Raw genomic sequence first — 27,824 nt, forward strand, 5'->3', positions numbered from 1 at the left:
CAGCTACAATAGTCAACACTGTATTTCTGATGTTATTTGATATTATTTGAAATGGACAAAAAAATTTGCTTTTCTTTCAAAAACAAGGACATTTCTAAGTGACCCCAAACTTTTGAATGGTAGTATATATCTTTTTTTTATCCCAAAATGCCATGCCCAAATACCACCATAATTGAAGAACCATCCTGCCCACACACTTTATAATTGATTCTGCTTAATATAGAGTGTCTAGTTAGTATGTCATATCTAAAATGTGGCATGGGGACTAAAATAATGAAATGATGCGTTAACTATACTCTAGTCCAAGAGAAAACAGGAGAGCAGTTCAGTGGACAAACTGTGGACAGTGCAGATAGAAATGCAATGGGAAATGAAGGCAATTGTATGATGCACAGATATGGACTATTGTTGTTGTCCATTTGTAATATGACAATAATAAAACTATCTATTCCTTCAAGTATGCTTACTGGATCTTTATTTTGAATAAATAACAGTACATGACGAAGACAAAGTAAAATGTATCTTTTATTTAAAAAAAAAAAGTTTATATTCTCAAAAGCTGTGACAAACCTGTGCTTGGTGGAAATATTTCTGTTAAGTCGCATGAATGTTTTATATATTAGAGCTATACGTGGACTTCCTTCGTATAAAATAAGACATACATTTATATTGGCAATTTTCAGTCTTTAATTACATTTTATTATCACCCCAATAAATCATTTTCATATTGGAATGTAGCCACATTTGTTTCCACATAATATTGTTGCCAGAACTATGTATCTACATGGTAATTATATAGGTATATTATATAGGCAGGTATATTGCAACCACCGTGTAGGTACACATTGCTATTTATGGTAGGTCTACAACTGTTACAACTGCTACCTCTTTAACAGTTGTTATAAACAGACATTTGCTCAAATTGACTGTTAAAACCGACAGAAATATGCAATACTGTAATTACACTGTACGTACCTCTATAGAGTACATACACAGTTGAAATTGCATGTTATTCGAAGTGGGAACCTTTTGATTCAATTGAGCTTCCTTGTTGATTGTCAAGCATGACATTTATTTAGAAAGTCTCATGGAGTCAAATCCTCTACTAAAAAAAACAGAGTTATCTCAAATTGTGATTCAATGACTCCTTATGAAAGGCACTCTGTGTCGAAATGACCTGACTAACTGTTTGTTGCAGATCGTTGACTGGAAATTCTGTGCAGGATCAAGAGGCACTCTGGCACACATACAGACATGTTAAGCAACAATTCCCCTGCCAATATGACCAAACAACACTGCCAATGATTTCCTGAAAATATCACTTTTGCGTCCAAAAGCATTATTGCTTTATTCCCATTGGACAGAGGTTGCCGAGCAACTCTCCGATGAGGGTTGACGTGATCATACATTTCCATTCGTTAAGGATGCCATTAGATTACTACACACTGCAAACTGTTCCATCACAGTCCTCACCAAATCACTATACTTGTAACCCATTAAATCACACTTCACCAATAAGCTTGACTGTTTTAAGTGCCTTTGTCTCTCTTCTAATCTTGGTTAACCCAGAACTAAAATCTCACGTAATTTGGTCAGAAGCTCATAGTCCGTCCAATAAAGATTCTCTCTCTTCAAGAAAACTGAAACAGATATCTCTTTTCAAAGACAATTGGTATTTATATTGACATCACATTGCATTACTGTACGTTTCTTTTCAACTACATAAATGAAAAGCTCTCCAAACAAACAAAATCAGTGACCATAAAGGGGATATGATGTGATTGTGAACCTCACTTGGCAACTATGGTAAAAGATAAAAAGGGCAAGTGTGATCTCAAACACTGGTAATTTCTCTGCAGGAAAACACATCTTGACTAGACTAATGTTGAGAGATTTCACAACGATTTCAATGTGACGAGAACTCATTATCCTACTACAGTGCAATACGTATATTTAGCAAAGGATTAGTAAGAAAGAGTTGTGTTCAATTTAAGTCACGTTATGCTCTTACAATGTTATCATTAGCCAGTGATGCATAAAGTGACTATATCGTGGCCTGGTTATTTCACCCTCCTGCTCCTCCAGTATGTGCTGTGTGTGTGTGTGTTGGTTTTCACTGCAATTATCCAATGGTTTCTTCTCCAAGAAAGGACTACACGCTTCTCCAAGAAAGGACTACACGCTTCTCCAAGAAAGGACTACACGCTAAAACAAAAAAAATTCACCCAGTCCAGTGCTCAACCGGCAGATCAGACAATATACATTCAATCCCAATTTATACAGCCATCCATTTGAATGAAAACTAGCCAACACAGGACAAGGACCATGAATGGGAAACCCTTGCAGGGAGTATGTGGATATCTCTATTAGATCCAAGCAGTACAGAGAGTGTTAGGCCTTGTGAGGGTCTGGGAGGGAGTAAGAGAGCTGAATAGGATGAAAGTGCCCCTAGCCACTGATCTAAGGCCAGTTTTGCCTTTTATCCTCTAATGGATAATATGAGATATGGGGACGGGTAAACTGATTTAAGATCTGTGCCTAAGAGGAATTTGTAACTGGAACTTAGAAGGCATAGGGTCCCACGATGATGGTGAGCCGGAGCAGAGAGCTGGAGCGGTAGTTGAGGACATTGTTGTGGGTGACCATCTCCAGGTCAACCACGTGCTCCCGCGGTCCGGTCAGCGGCTTGGTCATCACCAGCATGGCACTGACGTTACTGGAGCGCTGGTAGGTTAAAAGGATTATTTAGGTTAGCATGTTCTGAGGATGCTAACAAGGGTCCTACCACTACCATTATTTTACACACATTGAGGTTAATACTAATGTACAAATCTGGGGTCGCTGACCCTCCAGGCCCACAAACCATGTTTCCATCCAACCATTTTTATGCGAGTAAAGTACCTGTTGGATAAAACAATGCACAACACTTCTGATGGAAACAGCAATTGTCAATAAACATTCCTAAAATGTTGATAGAACAAAATACACTAGACCGGGGTGAATCATTTCTGTCAGTGAAATAGATAATGCGACAAATGGCAGTGAAAACCTTTTTTTTGCGCATTTGTCGCAGTAAACTTGCAGTCACAAGACGCTATGTTGTATGGTCCTTCTACTACAACTTGGAAAAACATGCACAGTTTATTAGGCTGCAGATTAAATAAGTATTGGTACATTTTACAGAGTGGTGAAAGTTCAGAGTGATGAGCTTGATGCTCCTTTACAAAAGCTAAAGAACATACGCACATCCAGGTACTTTCCGCAGGTGCTGGAGTTGTAGGCAAACTCAAGGAAAACAGAAAGGAAAACGCCACAGTTTATTAGGCTACAGGGTTTTCCCCATGTAAGACAGACCACAAGGACATTTCAACATGTAAATAACATTGGTGGTCATGCAGGTAATCAGGCCCTTGATCTTAAATCTTTGTCCTGTGCGGGGATGGGTAAATGAGTTGCATTTGTACATTAAGCTGCATCAATGTTATTTAAATGTTGAAATGTCCCCTTGTGGTCTGTTTTATATAGGGAAAACCCTTAGAAGCCTTAAGACACGGATCAGTGAGCAGCACAGAAATATACAGACAGGTGAGACCAAAAATCTGGTTGCTGCTAATTTTGAACAAGCTGGACATCCTATTAGTTCTCTGAGATACATTGGAATAGAAATGGTCAATATGTCACACGGGGAGGGGACATTGAGAGGAGTTTGACTTTTATAGTTTCAATATGTCTAAATTGTGTGTTTTTTTTTATCTTAATTGAATATTTTATGTGTATGCATATTACTGTAAATATTGATCACATTCCCTGTGCATGATCATATATTTTAATACATTGAATGTTAATATTGTGAAACTACATTTTTTACCTCCTGTTTCAGGAAGTGATGTCACTGAGTACTGCCCCTATATATATATATATATATATATATATATATATATATATATATATATATATGACCTCCCACCCCCACCTGGGATATGGATGCCTGATGAAGACCTAAGGGTCGAAACGTTGTAAATAAATGTCACCTGGGAGCATGAGCAGCAGTGTGTAGCGTTTCCCTTTCTGTTTTCCTTGATGCTCCTTTCCAATAAATATCGAGGGTCTTCATTTGTATGCTGGTGACATGATGATCGGTGCTTGGCTGCCAATTGACAAATAAAAATGATCTCGCGCTTATCCATAATCTCATCATGTATCCTCTGCACTATGTGCAGTGTCTACGAGCTGGCTGTTAAAAAGTCTGCGATTGTGCCAACACTATCGACAAAGTTAAAAGTGGGATGGAAACACATAGAACTGTTTTTTATTCTGTAAATTAAAAGGTACACGACAAAGTACCTTTTTATGTGCACTGTCATTATGCACAACTTTTTAGTTGCAAGAAGTCAGTTTGATGGAAACACACCACTGCCGGAAAAATTAGCATAATTGTTGGTGCGAATATTAACTTCAAACCTACCTATAAAACTACTTTTTAGGTATCCAATAATAATGATGTAAGTGGGAAATGTGTGTGAGCTATCCATTTAAGGGTTAGGGATAGCAATCAGGGGAAGTCAAAAGATTATTTCAAAATCCAATCTCACAAGATATTCCCTAAATAGCAAAGGGCGCCCAAAACATCTGAAACCAACACCTACCTTAAATAAGTAAGTGTTTAAATGACACAGTAGACGAGATATCATTCAATTACGCTACCAAAAAGCAAGTGACAAATGCTGACACCATCTGACATGATGGTAACGTTAATGCCTGGTGAGTGACTGAAACATCTCTGGGCTCACCCTGAGGAAGAACTCCCCTCCCTCGTTGCCAGACTTGACCCTGAAAGTATTGTGCATGTTAGGGTAGATGCTCGTTGCCTGGATCTGGAAGATGTCGGCTGGGACCGAGCGCTCCGACGAGATGCTCATGTACTTGTAGACGATGGACGGCGGCAGGCCTCGGCAAATTGTGAGCGACTGGCAGCTGCAACGCCTACAGACATGCAGAGACAGAGAGAACCATTGGATGTGGTCATGTTAGCAGATACTTTTATACATGTGGCATATATGTGGTTTTAGCTATGTGGTCATTTTAGCAGACACTTTATCAATCTGGTCCTTGTGGTTTTGTCTACAGTATGTGTTTTTTTTTAGCTAGCACATTTATTGATGTGGTCCATGTGGTTTGTGTAAATGGTCATTTTAGCACTTTAATACATGTGGTTTTAGCTATGAGGTCATTTTAGCTGACACTTTTATCCATGTGGTCCCTGCTGTCTGTAACTCCCCACCAATGTGTGTAACTTATGTTGTAGCCTACATACTGACTGAAAAGTGGGAAAAATAACACTACTTATACTGTCTGGCTGCCTCCTGCTTATATTTGAAATGATGTAATCTTAACCTTACAACAGACAAATTAGTTTATACATCATGCCGATCATGTCCTCCTAATTTTGGGGAATGTTTTAGAATTAACGGGAAGGTTGAGTGAGGGAGCAGCGGGGGAGCAGCAGCTGGGTAAATGTTTTTGTTGTTGCATAAAGTAACACATGCGTAAGGTTGTTTAGTGCACGGGCAAAGGTATCCTCAAAATCAAATAAAATATTATTTGTCAGATGCTTCGTAAACAACAGGTGTAGACTAACAGTGAAATAATTAATTCCCAACAATGCAGAGAGAAAGAAAATATAGAAACAATAGAAAAGTAATAACACGTAATAATAAAAGTAATAATAAACTAACGGTTGTCGTCTGCAATGGAGGACCAAAACGTAGCAGGAATGTGGATGCTCATCTTGATATTTATTTGAAATCAAAGTGAACACCAAAACAACGAACAACAAAACGGTCTTGTAAGGCTCACACAGGCAAAACAAGAAACAATCTCCCACAAACACTAAACCAAACAATTACCCATATATAGGACTCTCAATCAGAGGCAACGAGAAAGCACCTGCCTCCAATTGAGAGTCCAACCCCCCATTAACCTACACATAGAAATACACCAACCCAGAAAGAACATAGAAGTATAAAACATAGAACATAAACCAAAACCCGGAAATAATAAATCAAAACGCCCTACTAAATAAACCACCACCCCGAACCACATAAAACAAATACCCTCTGCCACGTCCTGACCAAACTACAATAACAACTAACCCTTACACTGGTCAGGACGTGACATAAACACACAATGACTAAGGATAACTTGGCTATATACACGGGGTACCAGTACCGAGTCAATGTGCAGGGGTACGATGTAACTGAGGTAGATATGTACATATAACTAGGAATAACGTGACAAGGCAACAGGATAAATAATAAACATTAGCAGCAGAGTACAGTGCCTTCAGAAAGTATTCATACTCATTGACTTATTCAAAATGTGTTGTTTTACAGCCCGAAGTATTTACAAGTATTTACACCCCTGAGGCAATACTTTGTAAAAGCCTCTTTGGCATTGATTACAGCTGTGAGTCTTGCTGGGTAAGTCTCCAAGAGCTTTCCACACTTGGATTCTGCACCATATGCCCATTATTCTTTTCAAAAATATTTTTTAAGCTCTGTCAAATTGGTTGTTGATCGTTTCCTAGACAAGCATTTTCAGGGCTTGCCATAGATTAAAGTATAAACTTTTTAAGTCAAAACTGTAAGTCGGCCACTCAGGAACATTCACTGTCTTCTTGGTAAGCAACTTTAGTATAGATCTGGCCTTGTGTTTCAGTTATTGTTTTGCTGGAAGGTGGTGTCTGGTGGAAAGCAGATTGAACAAGGTTTTCCTCTAAGATTTTGCCTGTGCTTAGCGCCAATCCATTTTTTTTAAATCCTGAAACTCCCCAGTCCTTAACGATTACAAACATACCCATAACATGATGCAGACACAACTATGCTTGAAAATATGGAGAGTGGTACTCAGTAATGTGTTGTATTGGGTTTGTATTTGCCCCAAAAATAACGTTGTAATGCATTTTTTATTCTGTACAGGTTTCCTTCTTTTCACTCTGTGAACAAGGTTATTATTATGGAGTAACTACAATGTTGTTGATCCATCCTCAGTTTTCTCCTATCACAGCAATTAAACTCTGCAGCTGTTTTAAAGTCACTATTGGCCTCATGGTAAAATCCCTGAGCGGTTTACTTCCTCTACGGCAACTGAGTTAGGAAGGACGCCTGTATCTTTGTAGTGACTTGGTGTACTGATACACCATCCAAAGTGTAATTAATAACTTCACCATGCTCAAAGGGACATTCAATGTCTGCTTCTTTTTTTTACACATCTACAAATAGGAACACCTCCCTGGTCTTTGTGGTTGAATCTGTGTTTGAAATGCACTGCTTGACTGAGGGGGAATACAGAGATGAGGTAGTCATTAAAAAATAATGTTAAACACTATTATTGCATACAGAGTGAGTCCATGCAATGTATTATGTGACTTGCACATTTTTACTCCTTAACATGCTGTCACGTCCTGACCAGTAAAGGGGTTATTTGTTCTTATAGTTTGATCAGGACGTGGCAGGGGGTATTTGTTTTATGTGGTTCAGGGTGTGTTTGAGTATGTGTTCATGTAGAGGGGTATTTGATTTATTAGTCTGTTTTTTTTTTGGTTAGTTCTATGTCTGTGCTAGGGTATTGTATTTCTATGTTTAGGTAATGGGGATTGGGGCCTTCAATTGGAGGCAGCTGTCTATCGTTGCCTCTGATTGAAGGTCCTATATTTAGGAGTGTGTTTGTTTTGGGTTTGTGGGAGATTGTTTCTTGTATTGCTGTGTGTTGCCTACAATACTGTTTTGTCGTCAGTTCATCGTTTTTCGTGTTTGTTTTGGATAAATAAAAATGAGCATTCACGTACCCGCTGCGCCTTGGTCCATCTATTACGACGACCGTGACACATGCAGTATTTAGGCTTGCCATAACAAAGGCATTGAATACTTATTGACTCAAGACATTTCAGCTTTTTATTTGTAATTAATTTGCAAAAATGTGGAAAAACATAATTCCACTTTGACATTATGGGCTATTGTGTGTAAGCCACTGACCCAAACATCTCAATTTAATCTCAGGTTCTAACATAACAAAATGTGGAAAAAGTCAAGGGGTGTGAATACTTTCTGAAGGCACTATATGTGATGGGTCAAAAAAAGGGTCAATGCAGATAGTTAACCAAATAGCTACCCGGACTATTTAACTAACTACTTAGCAGTCGTATGGCTTGAGGTAGAAGCTGTTCAGGGTCCTGTTGGTTCCAGACTCCGTTTCCTGTAGTCCACGATCAGCTCTTTTGTCTTGCTGACATTGATTTGAACCTGGGTCTCCTGCACCCCACAAGACTGTGTTAGCCCACTAAGACTTCAGGTCCCAGTCAAGTTCACTCATCATGTGATTATCATCATGGATTTCACCAGACCATACTCACCCCTCTCCTGTCTTCACATAGGGCTCGTGGCAAGGGTTCCTGGGGTAGCAGCGGAAACCACCAAAGTAGTTCCAACACATCTCGTCCTCGCGGCAGTTGTTTCCTGTTTCACACTCATCTATGTCTGTTAATGGAGAGAAAATGTAGTTACTGAGAGAAAATGTTGTCAATGGTCATTTCAATAAGAAAATAACTTAAAAAAGCTTATGCGCTTAGTACAACGGTCTTTTAGTTTTTGTAAACAAGATGAAGGAAAAAGGAAACCGCACACTGCTCTTGATAGTATCACTGATATTTATTAAGCTTACGTATCGGCCTCACGGCCTTCGTCAGAGCTTTTGTGAATTTTCCTATATGCAAAAAATGTCGTTGTCACGGCTGTTCAAAGGATCGGACCAAAATGCAGCGTGTTTGTAGTTCCACATATTTTATTTACCGTGAAACTAAATGCAATACACTAAATACTTGAATACACAAAAACAACAAACCATGACGCAGAGAGAAAACACACTACTCAAATTAATCACCCACAAAAACAGGTGGGACAAACATCAACTTAAATATGACCTCCAATTAGAGACAACGACAACCGGCTGCCTCTAATTGGAGATCATACCAAACAAAACCAACATAGAAATACAAAACTAGAAACTGAACATAGAAATACAAAACAGACAAACACCCCCTGTCACGCCCTGACCTACTCTACCATAGAAAATAACAACTTACTATGGTCAGGATGTGACAGTACCCCCCCCAAAGGTGCGGACTCCGACCGCACCTACATAAAAAAAATAACCCCCCAACAACAAAAAACAAAGGGAGGGTAGGGTGGGTGACAAAAGTCTATGGCGGCTCTAGTGTTACACCCAGAACCTTCCTCTCCCTCCGATCCTCCAGCAACGGAGGTGGCTCCAGCTCAGGGCGTAACCCCCGTTCCGCCCGCAGATCCCTCCGCTTCTGTAACACCGGCCTGTGGATCATTATCAGAGGAATCGGACTGTAAATCATTACCGGAAGCTCTGCGCTGCAGACCACCGCTTGAGGTTCTGGGCTGCAGGCCGCCGTTGAAGGCTCTGGGCTGCAGGCCGCCGCCGAAGGCTCCGGGCTGGGGAGCGTCGACGGAGGCTCCGGACTGGAGGCCGTCTCAGTAGGTTCCGGACTAAAAAATGTCGCCGTAAGCTCTGGACGGGGAACTGTCGCCGGAAGCTCTGGACGGGGAACTGTCGCCGTAAGCTCTGGACTGGGAATGTGCACTGGAATCCTGATGCGTGGTACTGGCATGGGTGGCGCCAGACTGGTAACCCCCACCTCAGGACGAGTGCAAGGAGCAGGAACAAGACACCTCCGGACTTGGCATGCGCACTGGAGGTCTGATACGTGGGACTGGCCTAGGTGGTGCCAGACTGGTAACACGCACCTCAGGGCGAGTGCGGGGAGCAGGAACAGGACATACCGGACTATGGAGGCGAACTGGAGACCAGGCATGCTGAGCAGGCCTACTCCTTCCTGGCTGAATGATCATCTTCGCCCTACACTGGTGAGGAGCTTGCACCGACCGCACCGGGCTATGAGTGAGTATGGGCGATATAGTGCGCATCACACCATAACCCATTGCTCGTTCATCCACTCGCTCCTCAGCACGCCCGCTCTGCAGTGCTCTCAATGCCAGTACCTCTCTCCGGAATCTTGCGTCGAGCTCCGCGCTTGACTCCTTGACTGGCTCCGGTTCACTCCACGGCTCTCTCCGATAAGCACGGGAAGTTAGATCAGGTCTCCCCCTGACATCGCCAAACTCCCCGTATGCCCCCCCAAAAAACTATTTTGGGGGGGGGCTGCCTCTCAGCCTTGCCTCTCGGTGCATATAGCGCCTCGTAGTATCGTCGCTCCCTTTTTGCTGCTTTGATTTCCTCCCTCGGGCGACGATACTCCCCACCCTGCCTCCAGGGTCCTGTCCCATCCAAAATCTCCTCCCAAGTCCATTCATCCAGCTGCTCCTTACCACGCTGCTTGGTCCTTTTTTGGTGGGTGATTTGCTGTTCAAAGGATCGGACCAAAATGCAGCGTGTTCGTAGTTCCACATATTTTATTTACCGTGAAACTAAATGCAATACACTAAATACTTGAATACACAAAAACAACAAACCGTGACGCAGAGAGAAAACACACTACTCAAATTAATCACCCACAAAAACAGGTGGGACAAACATCAACTTAAATATGACCTCCAATTAGAGACAACGACAACCGGCTGCCTCTAATTGGAGATCATACCAAACAAAACCAACATAGAAATACAAAACTAGAAACTGAACATAGAAATACAAAACAGACAAACACCCCCTGTCACGCCCTGACCTACTCTACCATAGAAAATAACAACTTACTATGGTCAGGACGTGACAGTCGTCAATATATCGATACCACTTCAGGATTTTATTTATTATTTCCTAAAGGACTTAATGATGAAATGCCTATGTATGTTATGTTGTGAATTTGAACAAGAATTATGTGCCTATTTAAGATTACTCTGATGTTTTTCGTATGATGTACCCAATGATTAATGAAAACTTGCTATGTCCTCATTGTGGTTTTATGGACGTGTTTAATGCGTCTTATTTATACACTTTTGTAGTGTTTGTGAAATGCATATTGTTATGTTTGGTAGCACTTATTTATTTTTCCTTTGCCTCCAACCCCTTTCCATACGTGGAACGGATGTGGGTGGTGCTAGGTCTACATAGATAGAGGTGCTGTTTTCAGAAAATTCACAAAAGCTCTGATGAAGGCCGTGAGGCCGATACGTAAGCTTATTAAATATCAGTGATACTATCAAGAGCAGTGTGCGGTTTCCTTTTTCCTTCATCCTGTTTCAACTGTTGCCATGCACCGGCAGAAAGATTGCTCAGATGTGCAAGTGCCTTTTGAGTCTTTGTAAACAAGCAATGCGTAGCTTAAAACTACATTTCAAACTATCATGTCTATCTCATGGACTGTTAGTTAATCAATCAAGTGTCAATACTGACTTTATACCAAGGTACAACTAAAAACCTAGGCCTAAAGCCAATGAGTTATCATTGGGGATTCAGGTTAAAGGTATTAAGATTCGTTATTATGATGTACGACTTCCTGCTGGTGTAAGAGAGGGCCAGATATTTTACTAGTTGAAACAGGCCTATTTACCTTGGCACATTCGGTTGCCTTGGAGCTGGTATCCCTCGGGACAGGTACAGACATACCCTCCGGGCTGATTCACACACTGCCACTGGCACATGTAACTCGAGAAGGCGCATTCATCAATATCTACGAATAGATAAATATTACACAGTCTGACAGAAACTTCTCAGGAAAGAAAATATTGCGTGTGAGCGGGGGAATTGTAAAATTGTATCAGTATACATTATCATTAAGGTACTGATAAATTAAGGTACTGAAAATTATACATTGAGTATACCTAGGAACACCTTCCTAATATTAAGTTGCAGTACCTTGGCAGGAGGCTTGGTTGGAGGCTAGCTCATAACCCTGCTCACACTGGCAGATGAAGGAGCCCATGATGTTGTAGCACTGGTGTTGACAGGGGTTGCTCCCCTCACACTCGTTCACATCTGCAAGACAAGGAGGGACTAATAAATTAAAGAGAAATTGCAGAAAGGCAGAGCGGAAGTGGAGAAAGTCATCCATTATGATATTCTGAGAGAACAACTTGGCATTTACATTACCAGTCAAAAGTTTGGACACACCTACTCATTCAAGGGTTTTTCTTTATTCTTACTATTTTCTACATTGTAGAATAATAGTGAAGACATCAAAACAATGAAATAACACATATGGAATCATGTAGTAACCAAAATAGTGTTAAACAAATCAAAATATATTTTATATTTGAGATTCTTCAAAGTAGCCACCCTTTGCCTTGATTACAACTTTGCACACTCTTGGCATTCTCTCAAACAGCTTCACCTGGAATGCTTTTCCAACACTCTTGAAGGAGTTCCCACATATGCTGAGCACTTCTTGGCTGCTTTTCCTTCACTCTGCAGTCCAATCCCAAACCATCTCAATTGGGTTGAGGTCGGGTGATTGTGGAGGCCAGGCCATCTGATGCAGCACTCCATCACTCTCCTTCTTGGTCAAATAGCCCTTACACAGCCTGGAGGTGTGTTGGGTCATTGTCCTGTTGAAAAACAAATGATAGTCCCACTAAGCGCATACCAGATGGGATGGCGTATCGCTGCAGAATGCTGTGGTAGCTATGTTGGTTAAGTGTGCCTTGAATTTTAACTAAATCACTGACAGTCTCACCAGCAAAGCACCCCCACACCATCACACCTCCTCCTTCATGCTTCACAGTGGGAACCACACATGCGGAGATCAACCGTTCACCTACTCTGCGTCTCACAAAGACATGGCGGTTGAGACCAAACATCTCAAATTTGGACTCATTAGACCAAAGGATAGATTTCCACCGGTCTAATGTCCATTACTCGTGTTTCTTGGCCCAAGCAGGTCTCTTCTTTTAATTAGTGTCCTTTAGTAGTGGTTTCTTTGTAGCAATTTGACCATGAAGGCCTGATTCACTCAGTCTCCTCTGAACAGTTGATGTTGAGATGTGTCTGTTACTTGAACTCCTCTCCTTTTCCGGTTCAAGCACTGGATAGTCAACCCCTGGGATCTGGCACAATCAGACACATCACAGCACCACTCACTATCACCGTAGGACCCCGGCCCTCCCTTCCTCATCATCGAGGCACCCCTACACAAAGTCATCCTCGTCCTCCCGTGGCTCCAAAGTCACGTCTCCACCATCTCCTGGTCGAGGATGGAGATCACTGCCTGGGCACACGGATGTCGAAATACCTGCTTTCCCTTACCCTGTGGTTCCACGTCAGTCGAGAGTCATGTGGTTGCTGCCCTCCAGGCCAACATCCCAGAGGTTTACCAGGATCTCCGGTTGGTTTGCTCCAAGACCTGTGCCACCTGTCTCCCTGCTCATCGCCCCTGGGACTGTGCCATCGACCTGCTGGCAGACTCTGCGCCTCCATACAGCCTCGTCTACCCCCTGTCGATGGTTGAAACCAAGGCCATGGAGGAGTACATCCAGGAGGCTCTCCAACAGAGTTTCATCTGCCCATCCACTTCCCCTGCGTCGGCAGGCTTCTTCTTTGTGACGAAGAAGGAGGGGGGGGTCTATGTCCGTGCATCGACTACAGAGGTCTCAATTCCATCCCCACCAAGTACCGCTACCCTCTCCCGTTGGTGCTGGCTGCCATCGAACAGCTCTGCGAGGCCCGATTTTATAGTAAACTGGACCTTCAGCACGATTTCTGGGCACTATGAGTACTGGATTAATAAATGCTCCGTTGGTGTTCCAGGCATTCGTGAACGAGCTGTTTGGTCATCAGGTGGTCGTGTATATCGACAACATCCTGATCTACTCAGCCATCTTGGAGGATCACGTCGCCCACGTCCGGGTAGTCCTGGGACGCCTCCTGGAGAACCACCTGTACGTCAAAGCGGAGAAGTGCCAGTTCCATCAGGCCGCTGTCTCCTTCTTCGGATACCGGATCAGCCCACAGGGAGTAGTTATGGATGAAAGGAAGGTTGAGGCAGTCAGGTCATGGCCAGTCCCAACCACCATAAAGGGACTACAACGGTTTTTGGGGTTTCCCAACTTCTACAGTCGCTTCATTAAGAACATCAGCTCCATCGCCTCTCCTCTCTCCTCAAGGGTGACCCCTGTAAGTTAGTGTGGAGTCCTGCAGCCGATGAGGCCTTCCGCCTACTGAAGGGGCGTTTCACCTCAGCCCTGTTGCTGAAACACCAGATCATATGCTGCCCTTTGTGGTGGAGGTGGACGTCTCAGAAGTGGGTGTGGGGGCTGTCCTGTCACAACTCCAAGGTTACCCACAAAAATTGTATACATGTGCATACTACTAAAAAAACCTTCTCCTGCAGAGAGGAACTATGACATCGGCGACCAGGAGCTCCTGGCAGTGAAGTTGGCACTAGAGTGGAGACACTGGCTGGAGGGCGCCAAGGACCCATTTCTCATCCTCACCGACCATCGGAACCTGGAGTACATACGGACAGTGAGGCGGCTGAACCTGCGCCAAGCAAGGTTGGCCCTTTTCTTCACCAGTTTCAACTTCACCCTATCATACCGCCCAGGTTCAAAGAACACCAAAGCCGATGCCCTGTCCCATCTCCACAATTCGGGAGAGGTTCCTGTCCTGAGTGCGCATATCATTCTGCCCTCCCAAATCGTTGTCCCCGTGCTTTGACATGTAGACGTGGACATCCGCCAGGCTCTGGAGAGGGAATTCGCGCCTGCTACCTGCCCTCCGGAGCGCAGCTACTTTCCCACGGAGGTAAGGGATCGGCTGTTGACCTGGGTGTATACATCCCTTGCCGCTGGACACCCAGGTATCACCCGCACCATTCAATCCATCTCCGCTAAGTACTGGTGACCCACCTTGGTGCACAACGACGTCAACTCCTGCTCCATATTTGCCCAAACCAAATCTCCCCGGCACGCTCCAGCAGAGAAACTCCTTCCCCTTTCCGTGCCTCAGCAGCCTTTGTCTCATCTGTCCATTGATTTCATCACTGATCTCCCATCTTCTGATGGTTTCACTACTATTACGGTTGTTGTGGACAGATTCTCTAAATCCTGTCATTTTATCCCTCTCTCTGGTCTCCCTACGGCTCTCCAGGTCGCTGAGGCACTGTTCCAGCAGGTTTTCCGGCAGTATGGCCTTCCAGAGGACATCGTCTCCGACCGTAGTCCCCTTCCCTGGGCGGAGTATGCCCAGAATTCACTGCGTCACTCCTCCACCGGGCTGACCCCCTTCCAGTGTGTCCTGGGATATCAGCCAGCCCTGGCTCAGGTCCCGAAGCACCTGCGGTGGACAAGTGGTTCAGGCGCGCATAGGAGGTTTGGAACGATGCCCATATGAGACTCCAGCGTGCCGTCCGCCGTCAGAAGGAGCATGCGGACTGCCACCACAGTGAGGCTCCCGTGTTCCATCCTGGTATTCGCGTCTGGCTCTCCACCAGGAACCTTCATGCAACAAAAGCAGACTTCAGCTGAATTCCCCTGATTTGGTTACACCTTCTGTTTGCTTGGTACTATTATTCATTATGATTCAGGGGGCACACCCAGGGGTGGAAATGGGAGGGTGGGGGACTATCACTCTGTGATTTGTACAACGTTATTTCACTCCTGAATTCAATGTAAAATGCACATTGTTTGCATGTCAAAATTATTTCACAGTCACCCCCCTACATGTTTTACCATTTATTTGTGTTATCTAAAAAATAACATGGGCCAACTTTTATGGGACAAGTTGCTCCAAAACACACTCTGCAGTCCGGACCCCTGATATTCCATTTCCTGGCTCAACAAAAGCATTTTTCTGAATGGAACACAGACAGTGTTTCCTTGCAATCCCACTCCGGGGTGGTCTCTATATACAAAGCACTAAAAATAGGGGATTCATATACAGGGAGTTGGAGGTGTTAGATGTGTGGGAGAGAACGCCAAGGCTGTACAGAAAGCTCTAAGGCTCAACGCACCGATCCCCTAGCCTGCTCCCAGATATGTTTGTGCTGTATTTATTGCTGAATCCTATGGTCATTGACAGCACAAACAGATCTGAGACCAGGCTACTCTTACCCTGCTGATGTAACTCATTTGTTGACGACAGTGATGGACAGAATGTGAGAATTATGTCATCCTGGAGGCTAGAAGTCTGTGTAAACAAGTTCCCCTTTCAACCACAGACAGAGACACACAGGCACCCACTTATACACACTTTCCAGTTAACAAAGCCCAGCTGACCCTGCTTTTGGCTGGTGGCAGCGGGATTGGGAGGTGAATAGCCCTAATGATCAAAGCTGGCCTCCACTCAGCATGTACAGTATGAGGTGAAAAAGTGACGATACTGTCGCCCTACAACCTTTTTGTCATAGAAATTAATTAAGACCAGTGAAAAGTTGACATGCTGACAGAGGTGAACCAATCCTGAAATCAAACTTGAGTTTTATGTAGCAAAGTAGTGTAATTAACACACTGTGCCAGAAATAAGAGTGCAAAGAACATGACACCTTCAAATACAGTACTTCTTGCCAGAATTTGCCAAAACTACAATGTTGAAATACTACCGCACTACAGTCTATGCACATATATTCCCCCACCCACCCTCGGCCTCCAAAACGAGCACATTTCATACAAAAAGCTTGGTTTACAAAGATCCCTGTGTCTTTGCAAGAATGCTGTGCCAGGCACCCCTATATATATATATAATTTTTCTTCATATATATATATATATATATATATATATATATATATATATATATATATATATATATATATATATATATATATATATATATATGAAGAAAAATTATATATATATATATATATAGGGGTGCCTGGCATATATATATATATATATATATATATATATATATATATATATATATATATATATATATATATATATATATTCGGATTCCATCAAGGTGTCAGGTTCAAAATGTTTCATCGCAAGGGGACTACTGAGGGAAGCCCCCCCCCCCTTCAAATATGTCAACATCCAGGATGAGAAACTACTGTTTTGAGAAGGGCAACAGCTCTTCCTTTGTGTTCAATGGGCTCTGATAGGGATAAAAGAGGGATGAAATTATGAAAGAGAGTAAACAAGGGAACTAAGCTTCTGAAAGAATATGCCTCAGACCAAATCAAATGCTAAAGACTAAAGCCCATAAGTACACACATGCAGTGATGTCGTGACTACTGTTTTGGTAGACCTATCTATCTGTCCATGTCTGAGGTGGATGAGATGTGCGATGAAAGGATGCACCACCACCAAAGTCCTCTCTGGCTGTAGTCAGTGTCTGCTGGTTGTCTCCTCTTTGTAGTGCTTCAATAACCAGTTGCTATTGAACCTTACAGTCAATGCATTGAACAATAGAATAATCAGGCTCTGTTCCAATACTTTAGAAATATGTCCTTCCTTCCTTGGGGAGAAATGACAAATCACTAATCTAACCAGTTTGGATTGATGAAAGCAATCCACTTCTAACACAAAAGGGGCTCAAACCTCTCCAGGCATTTGAGCTGCGCAAGATGAAAATGAAGACAAAGTTGAAGAAGAGCTAACTTGTCAAAAATTAACATGCATCTAATATTGTCACAATTGAGTTAGGGATGTTGTTACCTAAAGCAATCTTACTGGAACCAGCCACTCATTTTTAGGTGACTCTTTTGAAGTGACTCTATTTTTAGGCCACTCATTTTTAGGTGATTTTAAATAGACTCAAATCTGTGTTTGTTGCCACCTGTCACGTCCTAACCAGTGAAAAGGGTCATTTTGCCATAGTAGAATGGTCAGGGCGTGGCAGGGGGGTTGTTTTGTGTGTTTTGGGGTTGGTTTGTTTCTAGGGGAATTTGTTCTAGTTTTCTGTTTCTATGTTTCATTTTCCATGTGTGGCCGAGTATGGCTTCCAATCAAAGGCAGTTGTCTTTCGTTGTCTCTGATTGGAAGCCATACTTAGGCAGCCTGTTTTCCTTTGGGTTTTGTGGGTGGTTGTTTTCTGTTTAGTATGTTAGGATACCTGACGGCTGTCGTTTGGTTTTCTTTGTGAAGTGCTTTTTTTATTCAAAAAATAAAAGATGAGCACTCAACACGCTGCACCTTGGTCTGTTCACTATGACGCCTGTGACAGAACCACCCACCATAAGAAGACCAAGCAGCGTGGGAAGTGGTATGTTCGAGTCATGGACCTGGAGGAAATACTGGATGGGGCAGGACCGTGGACAAGGCCGGGAGAGTATCGCCACCCGCCGGAGGAGATAGAGGCAGCGAAGGCGGAACGGCGTTACTGGGAGGAACGGCTAGAACGGCAAGAGGAGGCTGAGAGGCAGCCCCCCAAAAAAAATTTGGAGGAGCATACGGGTAGTTTGGCTAGGTCAGGGGGAAGCCGTGGAGCAAACCGGAGCCAATAAAGGAGTCAAGCGCTGAGTTCGATGCGAGATTCCGGGAAATGGTACTGGCGGAGAGGGCACTGCGGAGCGGGCGTGCAGAGGGGCAAGAAATGCATTACGGGGTGATGCGCACCATCTCGCCCATCCGCCCGCACAGTCCGGTGTGGTCGGTACGGGCTCCGCAGCGTTGCCAGGCGAGAGTTGGCCGGCAGCCAGGAAGAAGTGCGCCGGCTCAACGCATCTGGCCGCCAGCGCGTCTCCTCAGCCCAGTTTATCCTGCGCCTGCTCTACGCACGGCAGCCCTCATTCCCCAGCACAGCCAATTTCACCCTGTGCCAGCGCTCCGCCCGTGCCGGGCTACAGTGACCATCCAGCCAGGACGGGGTGTGCCAGCCCTGAGCTCCAGACCTCCGGTGCGCCTCCACGGCCCAGTGTGCCCTGTGCCTGCTCTGCGCACCCAGTCTCCTGTAAGTCTCCCCAGCCTGGGGCCTCCGGCGACGCCCCTCAGCCCGGGGCCTCTGGCGAGGCCTCTCAGCCCGGGGCCTCCGGCGAGGGTCTGCAGCCCAGAGCCTCCGGCGACGGTCTGCAGCCCAGAGCCTCCGGCGACGGTCTGCAGCCCAGAGCCTCCGGCGGTGGTCGACAGCGCAGAACGGGGGCTACGCCCGGAGCCAGAGACACCTCCATAGCTGGAGGATTGGCGGAAGGGTTGGGTGTAGCACAGGAACCATCGTAGACGGTGGCCACCCTCCCTTCCCTCCCTTTAGGTTTGGGGTTGTTTTTGTGGGTTTTTTGTTTAGGGTGCAGTCGGTGTCTGCACCTTCGGGGGGGGGGGGGGGGTTTGTACTGTCACGTCCTGACCAGTGAAAAGGGTCATTTTGCCATAGTAGAATGGTCAGGGCGTGGCAGGGGGGTTGGTTTGTGTGTTTTGGGGTTGGTTTGTTTCAAGGGGAATTTGTTCTAGTTTTCTGTTTCTATGTTTCATTTTCCATGTGTGGCCGAGTATGGTTTCCAATCAGAGGCAGGTGTCTTTCATTGTCTCTGATTGGAAGCCATACTTAGGCAGCCTGTTTTCCTTTGGGTTTTGTGGGTGGTTGTTTTCTGTTTAGTATGTTAGGATACCTGACAGAACTGTTTGGCTGTCGTTTGGTTTTCTTTGTGAAGTGCTTTTTTCATTCAAAAAATAAAAGATGAGCACTCAACACGCTGCACCTTGGTCTGTTCACTACGACGCCTGTGACACCACCACAGATTATATGCTGAGATCAATTCAAAAGTGTTTATTTACTCTAACATTTCCCGGAAAAGGAATCCCTAGGCTGTGTTCAGTAGGCATGTAGTGGAAAGCAACTTTCGGAAACGGAGTGAAATGGAGAAGAACTATCTGAACTTATCCAATAAGAAACAGTTGTTTTTGTTTTCCATTGCAAAACGTTTTGCTACTGTATGACCTAATGAACAAAGCCCTGCTTTGTTCAGCAATGCAACATAATAATAGCACGGCCTCTGGACCCAATTTCTCTTGGCCCTAACCCTTCAATGTTCGCCGATCTGGAAGGTGCAAGCAATTTGATGAAGCTATACCACTACACTGCTTAAACCTTTCCAGATCTGTAAACATTGAAGAATTAAGGCTGGAGTTGAATCCAGGCCTGTGAACTTGTTTTCATGGTCAAGTGCCACGGTCTTATTAGCATTAGCTACCAGAATCGCAGGCAGCATATGGCAAATGTTTACCAGTTGTAAGAACAAGACACTGCAATAATCTTCCTCGGTTACAGTGTACGTTTTGATTGTGATGACAAACTGGAAAAGTATCAATGCAAATTACTAATGTCATTCTTTTAGGGGATGTAGCATCATTTTTATCTTGTATCTGACACTGTATAATACTGTACAGTACATATCATAATACCACTAATCTGTCTGCCTTTAGTTTGTGAATCACTCCAACTTAAGGACAGTCCCTCTGATGAAAGAAACATTATGATTAAATGAGAAAAAAATATGTTTCAGGAATGTGTTGTTGGCGACCATCTCCTTCCTTCCCTGAGCTCAGCTTGGCTGTAGCCCCATGCTGATTGAATGGTTTATGTAACAGCAATTGTTTCCCTCTACCGCCAGGATTTGGCATGTTGCAACTTGACTAAAATCTTGCGCAGTTTGCCAACAGGAGATTGGAGGACGCACCCACACGCACGTACACACACACACACACACAAATTATGACATTCTTTAATGACGGCTGCAAATCCATCATCCAAAGAAAGAGCAAAGGGGTAAATGGAAGTTAAGTGGTTCCCCACTTTACAGATCAAATACAATGCATCTTCATAACCTGCAGATAGCGCATAAACTGTTCAAACGGTTCAATTAATTGCATTTTCACTAGAACTGTTTTCTTACTAAGTGCTCTAAACTTGAAAAGGGACTGCAATCAATTGGAATGAATCCTGAATGTGACTGAATGACAATCTGAGATGACTATCTTTTGCCTCAATATCTGTTCATAAACTAGCATCGGTAGTATTCCAGAAGGAAATCTGCCTGCTGGTATTGCTCATTTAAACTAGGGTCCCTGCAATGCTGAGTTTGTACTGTAGCCTTAGTACTGAGTTTGTATAACTGCACTGCACTACAGTCCACTTATAACTGTTTGGCAGATCCATTCCTATATCCTATATACATAGTCAGGGACTGATGGGATCTTTGTATGTTGGATTAAAATGATGCTGGACACTTCCATAACGAATCAGGGTACTTGTCCTATTAGAAACACTAATTTTCAACATTTTACTATAGTGTGCCCTAATCCTAATAAACACGCCCCAGTTAAGTTGCATGGGCTTACTCTTACCACGGCAGTAGTTGAGCTCGTCCACCACGAACCCTGCGGCACACTGCATGGTGCCCTGGCTTTGGAAAGAGCTCTGGATGACCCGTTGGACAGGCAAACCAGGGGCGGGTGCCAGAGGAGGCTGTTCCTCCACCAGAGGGGCCACGGTGGGCTCGTCGTCACCATTACTAACGATGATCTGGGCATTCTGGGGCAGGCAGAAGTAGCCTCCGAAATGATTGATGCACCTCATGCCGCCCTTGCAGGCGTCGGGCACCGTGGTACACTCGTTGATGTCTGAAAAAGGGAGGACCGCGGTCAGAGACAGACCTGGGTTCATATAGTAAGCCACGGTTTGTTTTCTTTCAACTACTTAAGCTGTGCTTGATTGAGCTTGCCTGGCGCAATGAAACCAGTGGAATAGCCCCAAACGTGCAAATCCCAACCCCCTTCACTCCAGGTTGGAAAAAAAGAAATATTATTTCAACACAGGTCTGGTCAATGTAACACCACCAAGTCAGCATGGGTATACCAGGAAAACCACCACCTCCACCATAAATATGCTTGGTATACACATACTGTATCAGTGTCTGCTAGAAGTAATCGTATCTCTTCCACAGTGCTATTCAATTCCTCTACTAATCAATCTATTCATTAAGCCAGAAACGTACAAGGACATTTGACAAAGTGTTGATAAGCACCTCTTACCTTTGCATTCTTGTCGTTCCATGTCAAATGTATAGCCATCTGTACACTGTGAACAGAAATAAGAGAGGATAAGTATATGGTACTCAATTGATTGGATTGAGGGATTGATTGATTAATCGATTGATTAATTGATCTACAAAATACATATCTCTGAAGCTTTACAGTCTACATCTCATTAATGATGTAGTCTTACCCTCCTTTGTTATGCCACTTTGAGCCTGTATATTAGGAAATCAGACAGACAGCAATTAAGGAGTCAGCCTGGAGAACACCTGTGTCTCCTTAATTCACCCAAAACAATGTGCTTAGTCTGTTGCCATCCAGGGAGGAATGTCTGCTCGCCCTCGTCTGAGTCATGGGACTTGCCACTGTGTGTGCACAGGCATGTGTTGTCTCCATGAGTCCAGGCTCATGTTATTACCTCCATAATTCATCAGCTCCAAAAACAACAATTTCGACTACAGTCATTTGTCGAGAAGGAGACATCCTCCACTGGAGACATGCCAATGCTATCCCATCCCATCAATGTCTATTCCAAACCCTCTGTTCATTTTCATGAACGTTCACTTGGTACATGAATCAGGGTTGGGGTCAACTCAAAATTAACATTTTACTGCATGAAATACAAATTGTCCAAATGTTTACAATGACGATTTTTCCATTTTTGAATTCAATTTCAATTCACTTCCTGAATTAAAACATTTAATTGACCCCATCCTTGACTTGAATTAAATCCCACTTTAAAAAGCTTATATTGTCCTTCAAGATTGGCTTTTGCTTGTGCTGCCCCTCACAAAAATAAGTTTGTGGCAAATTTGCTGCAAATAAATGTTGCCAGAAGTGTTTGCCACTAGTGGTGAATCTGCAGCAAACCTTAGGCAACAATAATATGTAATGCCACTAGTGGCAAACAGTTTGCCAGAAGTAGTTCCAAGACCAGTAAGCATTGATGACCAGTCAGTGGGAGAAGAAAAATCTATTGGAAGTGATCTACCTACCGAAGTTGTACAGTGAGTGTCTAACTTATTAAACATTCTAATAAACTTAAAAATCGTGTTAGCTAATTGATGCCTGTTTAGCAGTGTCATGTTTTATGGGATAGCGTGAAACACATTTTGTTTGCAACCTGTCAGCGCCACTGGCTAGCTCAGTGCTATCATATTTTTGCACAATTAATGCGATAGCTAGCTAGCTAACTAATGATTTACCTAAACACTTAACGTTATATTTTTAGGTAAAGACTTGCTGACTTGTAATAACAAATGTCAATATGCTAGCGTCACTGTTCAGTACCATGTTAGCTAGCATAACAGCTAAGTTAAAGTAGCAACAGGAAATATGAGCTGACTTGACATCAGAGCAAACTTAACTTTTGCAGATGGATACCCTTCCCCCACCCGTCGTGTTGGAAGAGGCTGCATTGGGAAGAGAATGCATCAACATCCTGGAAAGATGTTTGTGGTGCATTCACTCATAACACTTTTTTTGTGATAAATGAGTGTAACGTAATCTTCTTCAAGCTTGATAAGGTAAGCAAATTCATACATGTATTATTCTCATAAATGTAGCCTGCTATACATTTGTTCTTTGCAAAAAATAGATATTTCATTGCTCTTTAAACTGCTAGCTCATCTTGATCGTGTGTTGTTCCTTCTCTCGTTCTTTCTAGAAGCAAACAGTTACTGTTGGTGCTGACATCTTCAGGACAGGAATACCGGTTTACTTAACGGAGGAATAAGCACACATGTTCATCATTGGTGCTTTAACCAGAACCGGGGAAAATGCACTTTATTTATTTTCGCACATGCGCAGTCATACATCTCTCATAGGGCATGACTGTACCAGTGTAAGAACACAACTCAACAACATATTAGTCCACATGCCAACAGTTACCAAGCAAAAACACAGATTGATTAGTTTGAATCAAATGTGTTGCCGCTTGGCTGGAGAAATCTCTCTAGGAACAGTTGACCACACATTTAAATTTAGATTTAATAGGCCTGAGTTCCAGGTTATGCTAGCTAAAAAATTTTGTTAGTATAGCTGACAGCTGACCCCAGCTGTTACAAATAGCTGACTCCAGATGTTACAAAGTTTTGGCTTTCAAAGCCAAACCTGCCCATTAGCCACTGAATCTAAGATGCTGAAATAGAACACGTTTTCAGTAATTGTTTTCAGTATCTTAATGTTGTTTTGTGTTTTCTGATTGTTTCAGTGCATGCAGTCATTAAGCTTTGGACGAAGGACTTCCACAGGGCCGCCATCTCCAAAGTTCACTCAAAAAGGCAATAGTTGTGAAGTGGGTTTGATTTGTATTTTTTTTGCATATTATTTTTTTTTCACTTCCATTGGTTGAAACCTAATTTCTCATCAGTAATCACTTAGTTCATGAACATTCGGAAGTTAAACATCCTAAGGTTACAATCCCCATAACCCATAGAGTTCACATTTCACTCATGTAAATATTGTAGCTTCATAAAAAGATTAAATAAACAATTTATTTGGGGAATATTCCGTCATTGCTCTTTTTTCATTAGCATGCTGATAATCATTTCAAGATTAGGATTTTTCAGGATTTATTTTGTATCTGTTATTAAGACATTTAATACATGTAGTTTAGTATATTTAGTACATTAAGTATGTTTAGTTTAGCTTCTCTGTGAGAAGCAAGTTCATTTAAAGTTATATGTGATTTGGTTTATGCAGATAAGACATTTAATTAGTGTTGAGGAAGCTACTCTGAAAATATAGTTTACCAAGCTACCAATTACTTCACACTGGAATAAGTTAAACTACCCTTAAGAAAAATATTGTTTACTTAACTATATCTCAGAATTAGACGTTCATCCATGTTTCTCAAATTTCAAAGTTGTTGCAAACGTCAAATTTCAAAGTGTTTAAGTTTAGGCATTAACTCTGAATTTTTAAGGTTAGGGTTAAGTTTAGGCATTAACTCAATGTTTTTTATTTATTTTACCTTTACTTAATTAGGCAAGTCAGCTAAGAATAAATTATTATTTTCAATGACAGCCTAGGAACAGTGGGTTAACTACCTTGTTCTGGGGCAGAATGACAGATTTGTACCTTGTCAGCTTGGGGATTAGATTTTGAAACCTTTCGGTCACTAGTCCAACGCTCTAACCACTAGGCTACCTGCCGCCCCAAGGAAAGAGTTAAGGTTTGGGATAGGAGTCTAACAAAAATCTAGATAAAAACATTCTAATGTTGGATTTGAACTTGCAACCTTTGGAATCAGAGGCAGATGCTTACGCCCATTTGCCATCCCTGTCCACAACACCCTGGCACAGCATTTCCCAAACTCGGTCCCCGGGAACCCAAAGGGTGCACGTTTTGTTTTTTGCCCTAACACTACATAGCTGATTAAAATGATCAAAGCTTGATCATTAGTTCATTATTTGAATCAACTGTGTAATGATAGGATAAAAACCAAAACATGCATCCCTTGGAGTCCCGAGGACCAAGTTTGGGAAACCCCGCCCTAGCAAAACTGAAACCTACTTGAAGGTAACAGCGCTCACTGTTGCCCCTAGTGCCCGGTTTCCATGTCATCTCCCAACATCCTCAACCAGGTCACCTGGGACACTAGTCAGCCATCCTTGTGAAGGACTTCGAATACTTGTATCACGGGTTACCTGGTTGATTTATTATAATCTCAATGTCTCATCTTTCAAAATACATAGAGTCCTCTTAATTTACAGCATTTCCCTCACTCAGACAACCAAAATGTAGCTAAAGCTGCCCAATAAGCGGAGGGATGGGGCAACTTCTTGTCGCGCATGGTGGGGGTGAGCGGGTCAGCTGTTCATTCACCCGCACACGCTCGCAATTGCTAATAACCCATCCCAACCCGCCTGACTATAAGTGATAAAGTGAAAATCTGGAGGCCCACAACCGACCCTAACCCATAATGTAGGAAAACAATTGCTGTAGGCTACAGTCAGAGACGGCAGAAAGATTTTTGACAGGGGTCCATGCTTTCTTTTTCTCCTGATTTAGATATGTTTCTGCTTATAATTTCCAACATTTTCGTAGGCAATTTTTTTATCAATTTGTCTATAGATACATGCAGCTTCTCTTCTGTCATTATATGTGACTAAATAAACCCTTGCTCGCCAGAAGAATGTCATAAACCGATAGAATGAATGCTTCAATCTAGTTGACATTGATAAAGTTCTCTGTCATCTCCGCTTCTTTCATGGAGCAAAGATGTTAAGGGACCGGTGAGAAAATGCTATAAAAAAAATACTAAAATGTAAAGACCGGTTGTAAGGAAAGGAAATAGAAAGCTGTGAAAACGACCCAACATGTTTCTGATAAGATTTCAGTTCGGCTTGGATGCATATTTTATGTGGTTGAAATACTATCAGCTTTTATGATGCTGATTAAGATAGATACCATCTGTAGAGGTGCTAACTGCGGATTCACATTCTCTCAAGATGCTGAAAGAAATAAATCATATTTCTCCACTCCTGTTCCTGAGTCAAAATTTTGCCTACATTTGGTGTATCATTTTAATGGAAGAAATGCTTAATTCTGCAGGAATTCATATTAAGGTTATAGACCTACAGTCAGATTTCAGTTTCAATTTAATCCATCTGAACAGTAGACTACAGTAGGCCATTGTTTTCTCTTTATTCAACCCGCCACCCACCCACCCTTCATCCACACAATATTTCATGACCCTAAACCTGCCTGCCCCGCAATATAACTGTGGGGTCTGCGGGTTAAGAGTCAGCCCACGCATCATTAGCGAGTGGCGCTCAAGTTCAGAACGGCTGTCAGTCAAACCCATAGAGAGCTGTGAAGCGGAGACCCTGAGATCTGACGTCATGTATAGCATGTTACTGCACAGCCACTGTGTTCTAATTTACACTCTTATCAGTGTCCAAATCTGCCATTTTCAACCCGCGTACAGGTGCGAGTGTAAAAGGCTACCTAAAGTTACTTTGAAAAAGTAGTTCACTACATTCAAACTACCTCGTGAAAAATTATCATCATGTAAATCTGAAATGTCATAGACTACAAATTGCAAGAACAGATCACGAAGGGGTCATATCTTAACAGAATGTTTAATTTAGTCAATTAACCCTAGGATGCATATGCCGGGTCAAAATGGCCCGGCCTAATGTTGTTTTTTTTTCTATATTGACCCCCCTCCCCCAAAATGTAATTACCTAATATTCCAGGAATTCCTTAAATAATGTGTCTTTAATGTTCTAACATCCTAGTTTTGTTTTTTAATTTCTTATTTTTTAAGTAAAATAGCTTTTGCTTCACTACCCCAAGTTTTCATATGTGGGTCAAATATGACCCTTATGTATTTCTTATGGAATCCACTGCATTGCACTTTGTTTTTGCTACAACAATAAAATCAAAGTAATTAATAAAATATTTATTATATATCTTGTTTATAATGTTCATTAATCACCGTTTTCATTTATTCTTTTTAACTCATTGAGTAAAAGGAGTTTCATAAGGAGGCTCATAAGAATGCTGCCAAATATACAACCAAAATGGTTTTACAAATGCTGGATGAGGAAGCCATTGCTGACTCAGAATCTGAGGTATCCAATTCAGATGGCACAGACTATGTGCCTGTGGCTAAAGCTGGAGTTGTGGATGCACCTGGTAGTCCAGCGTTCCTAGATGATTCTACAGTTGGGGAGTACTCCTCCTCTGAGGAGAGTGAAAGCCAGTCAAATAGACTGAGTAAAAAGGGGTCTTACTGGAGTGAACACTGCATCACAGTGGATGAGCAGTTTTCCTCCAGACGTGACGCTTGGCATTCCATCCAAAGAGTTCAATCTTGGTTTCATCAGACCAGAGACCCTTGTTTCTCATGGTCTGAGAGTCCTTTAGGT

General features: G+C 42.8%; 1 protein-coding gene and 1 long non-coding RNA gene across 2 annotated transcripts in view; one reads left to right on the forward strand and one right to left on the reverse strand.

The window, feature by feature from the left end:
* Nucleotides 1–505: 505 nt before the first annotated feature.
* Nucleotides 506–27,824, reverse strand: part of LOC106564782 (EGF-containing fibulin-like extracellular matrix protein 1) — a 32,916-nt gene continuing 5,597 nt past the window's right edge. The window contains exons 3-9 of the mRNA XM_014131145.3: nt 21,943–21,988; nt 21,256–21,531; nt 11,899–12,018; nt 11,594–11,713; nt 8,411–8,534; nt 4,791–4,983; nt 506–2,724 (exon numbers count right to left, since the gene is read on the reverse strand). Coding sequence (XP_013986620.1) covers nt 2,563–2,724; nt 4,791–4,983; nt 8,411–8,534; nt 11,594–11,713; nt 11,899–12,018; nt 21,256–21,531; nt 21,943–21,988 — 1,041 coding nt within the window. The 3' untranslated portion in view covers nt 506–2,562. The remainder of the gene's footprint in view (nt 2,725–4,790; nt 4,984–8,410; nt 8,535–11,593; nt 11,714–11,898; nt 12,019–21,255; nt 21,532–21,942; nt 21,989–27,824) is intronic.
* On the forward strand, nt 22,851–26,429 carry LOC106564783 (uncharacterized). The gene is made up of 3 exons (XR_001319538.3): nt 22,851–22,952; nt 23,321–23,471; nt 23,612–26,429. It is a non-coding gene; the product is annotated as an uncharacterized LOC106564783 (long non-coding RNA).

Source organism: Salmo salar, chromosome 12, assembly GCF_965601325.2.
Source record: "Salmo salar chromosome 12, fSalSal1, whole genome shotgun sequence".
Taxonomy (NCBI): domain Eukaryota; kingdom Metazoa; phylum Chordata; class Actinopteri; order Salmoniformes; family Salmonidae; genus Salmo; species Salmo salar.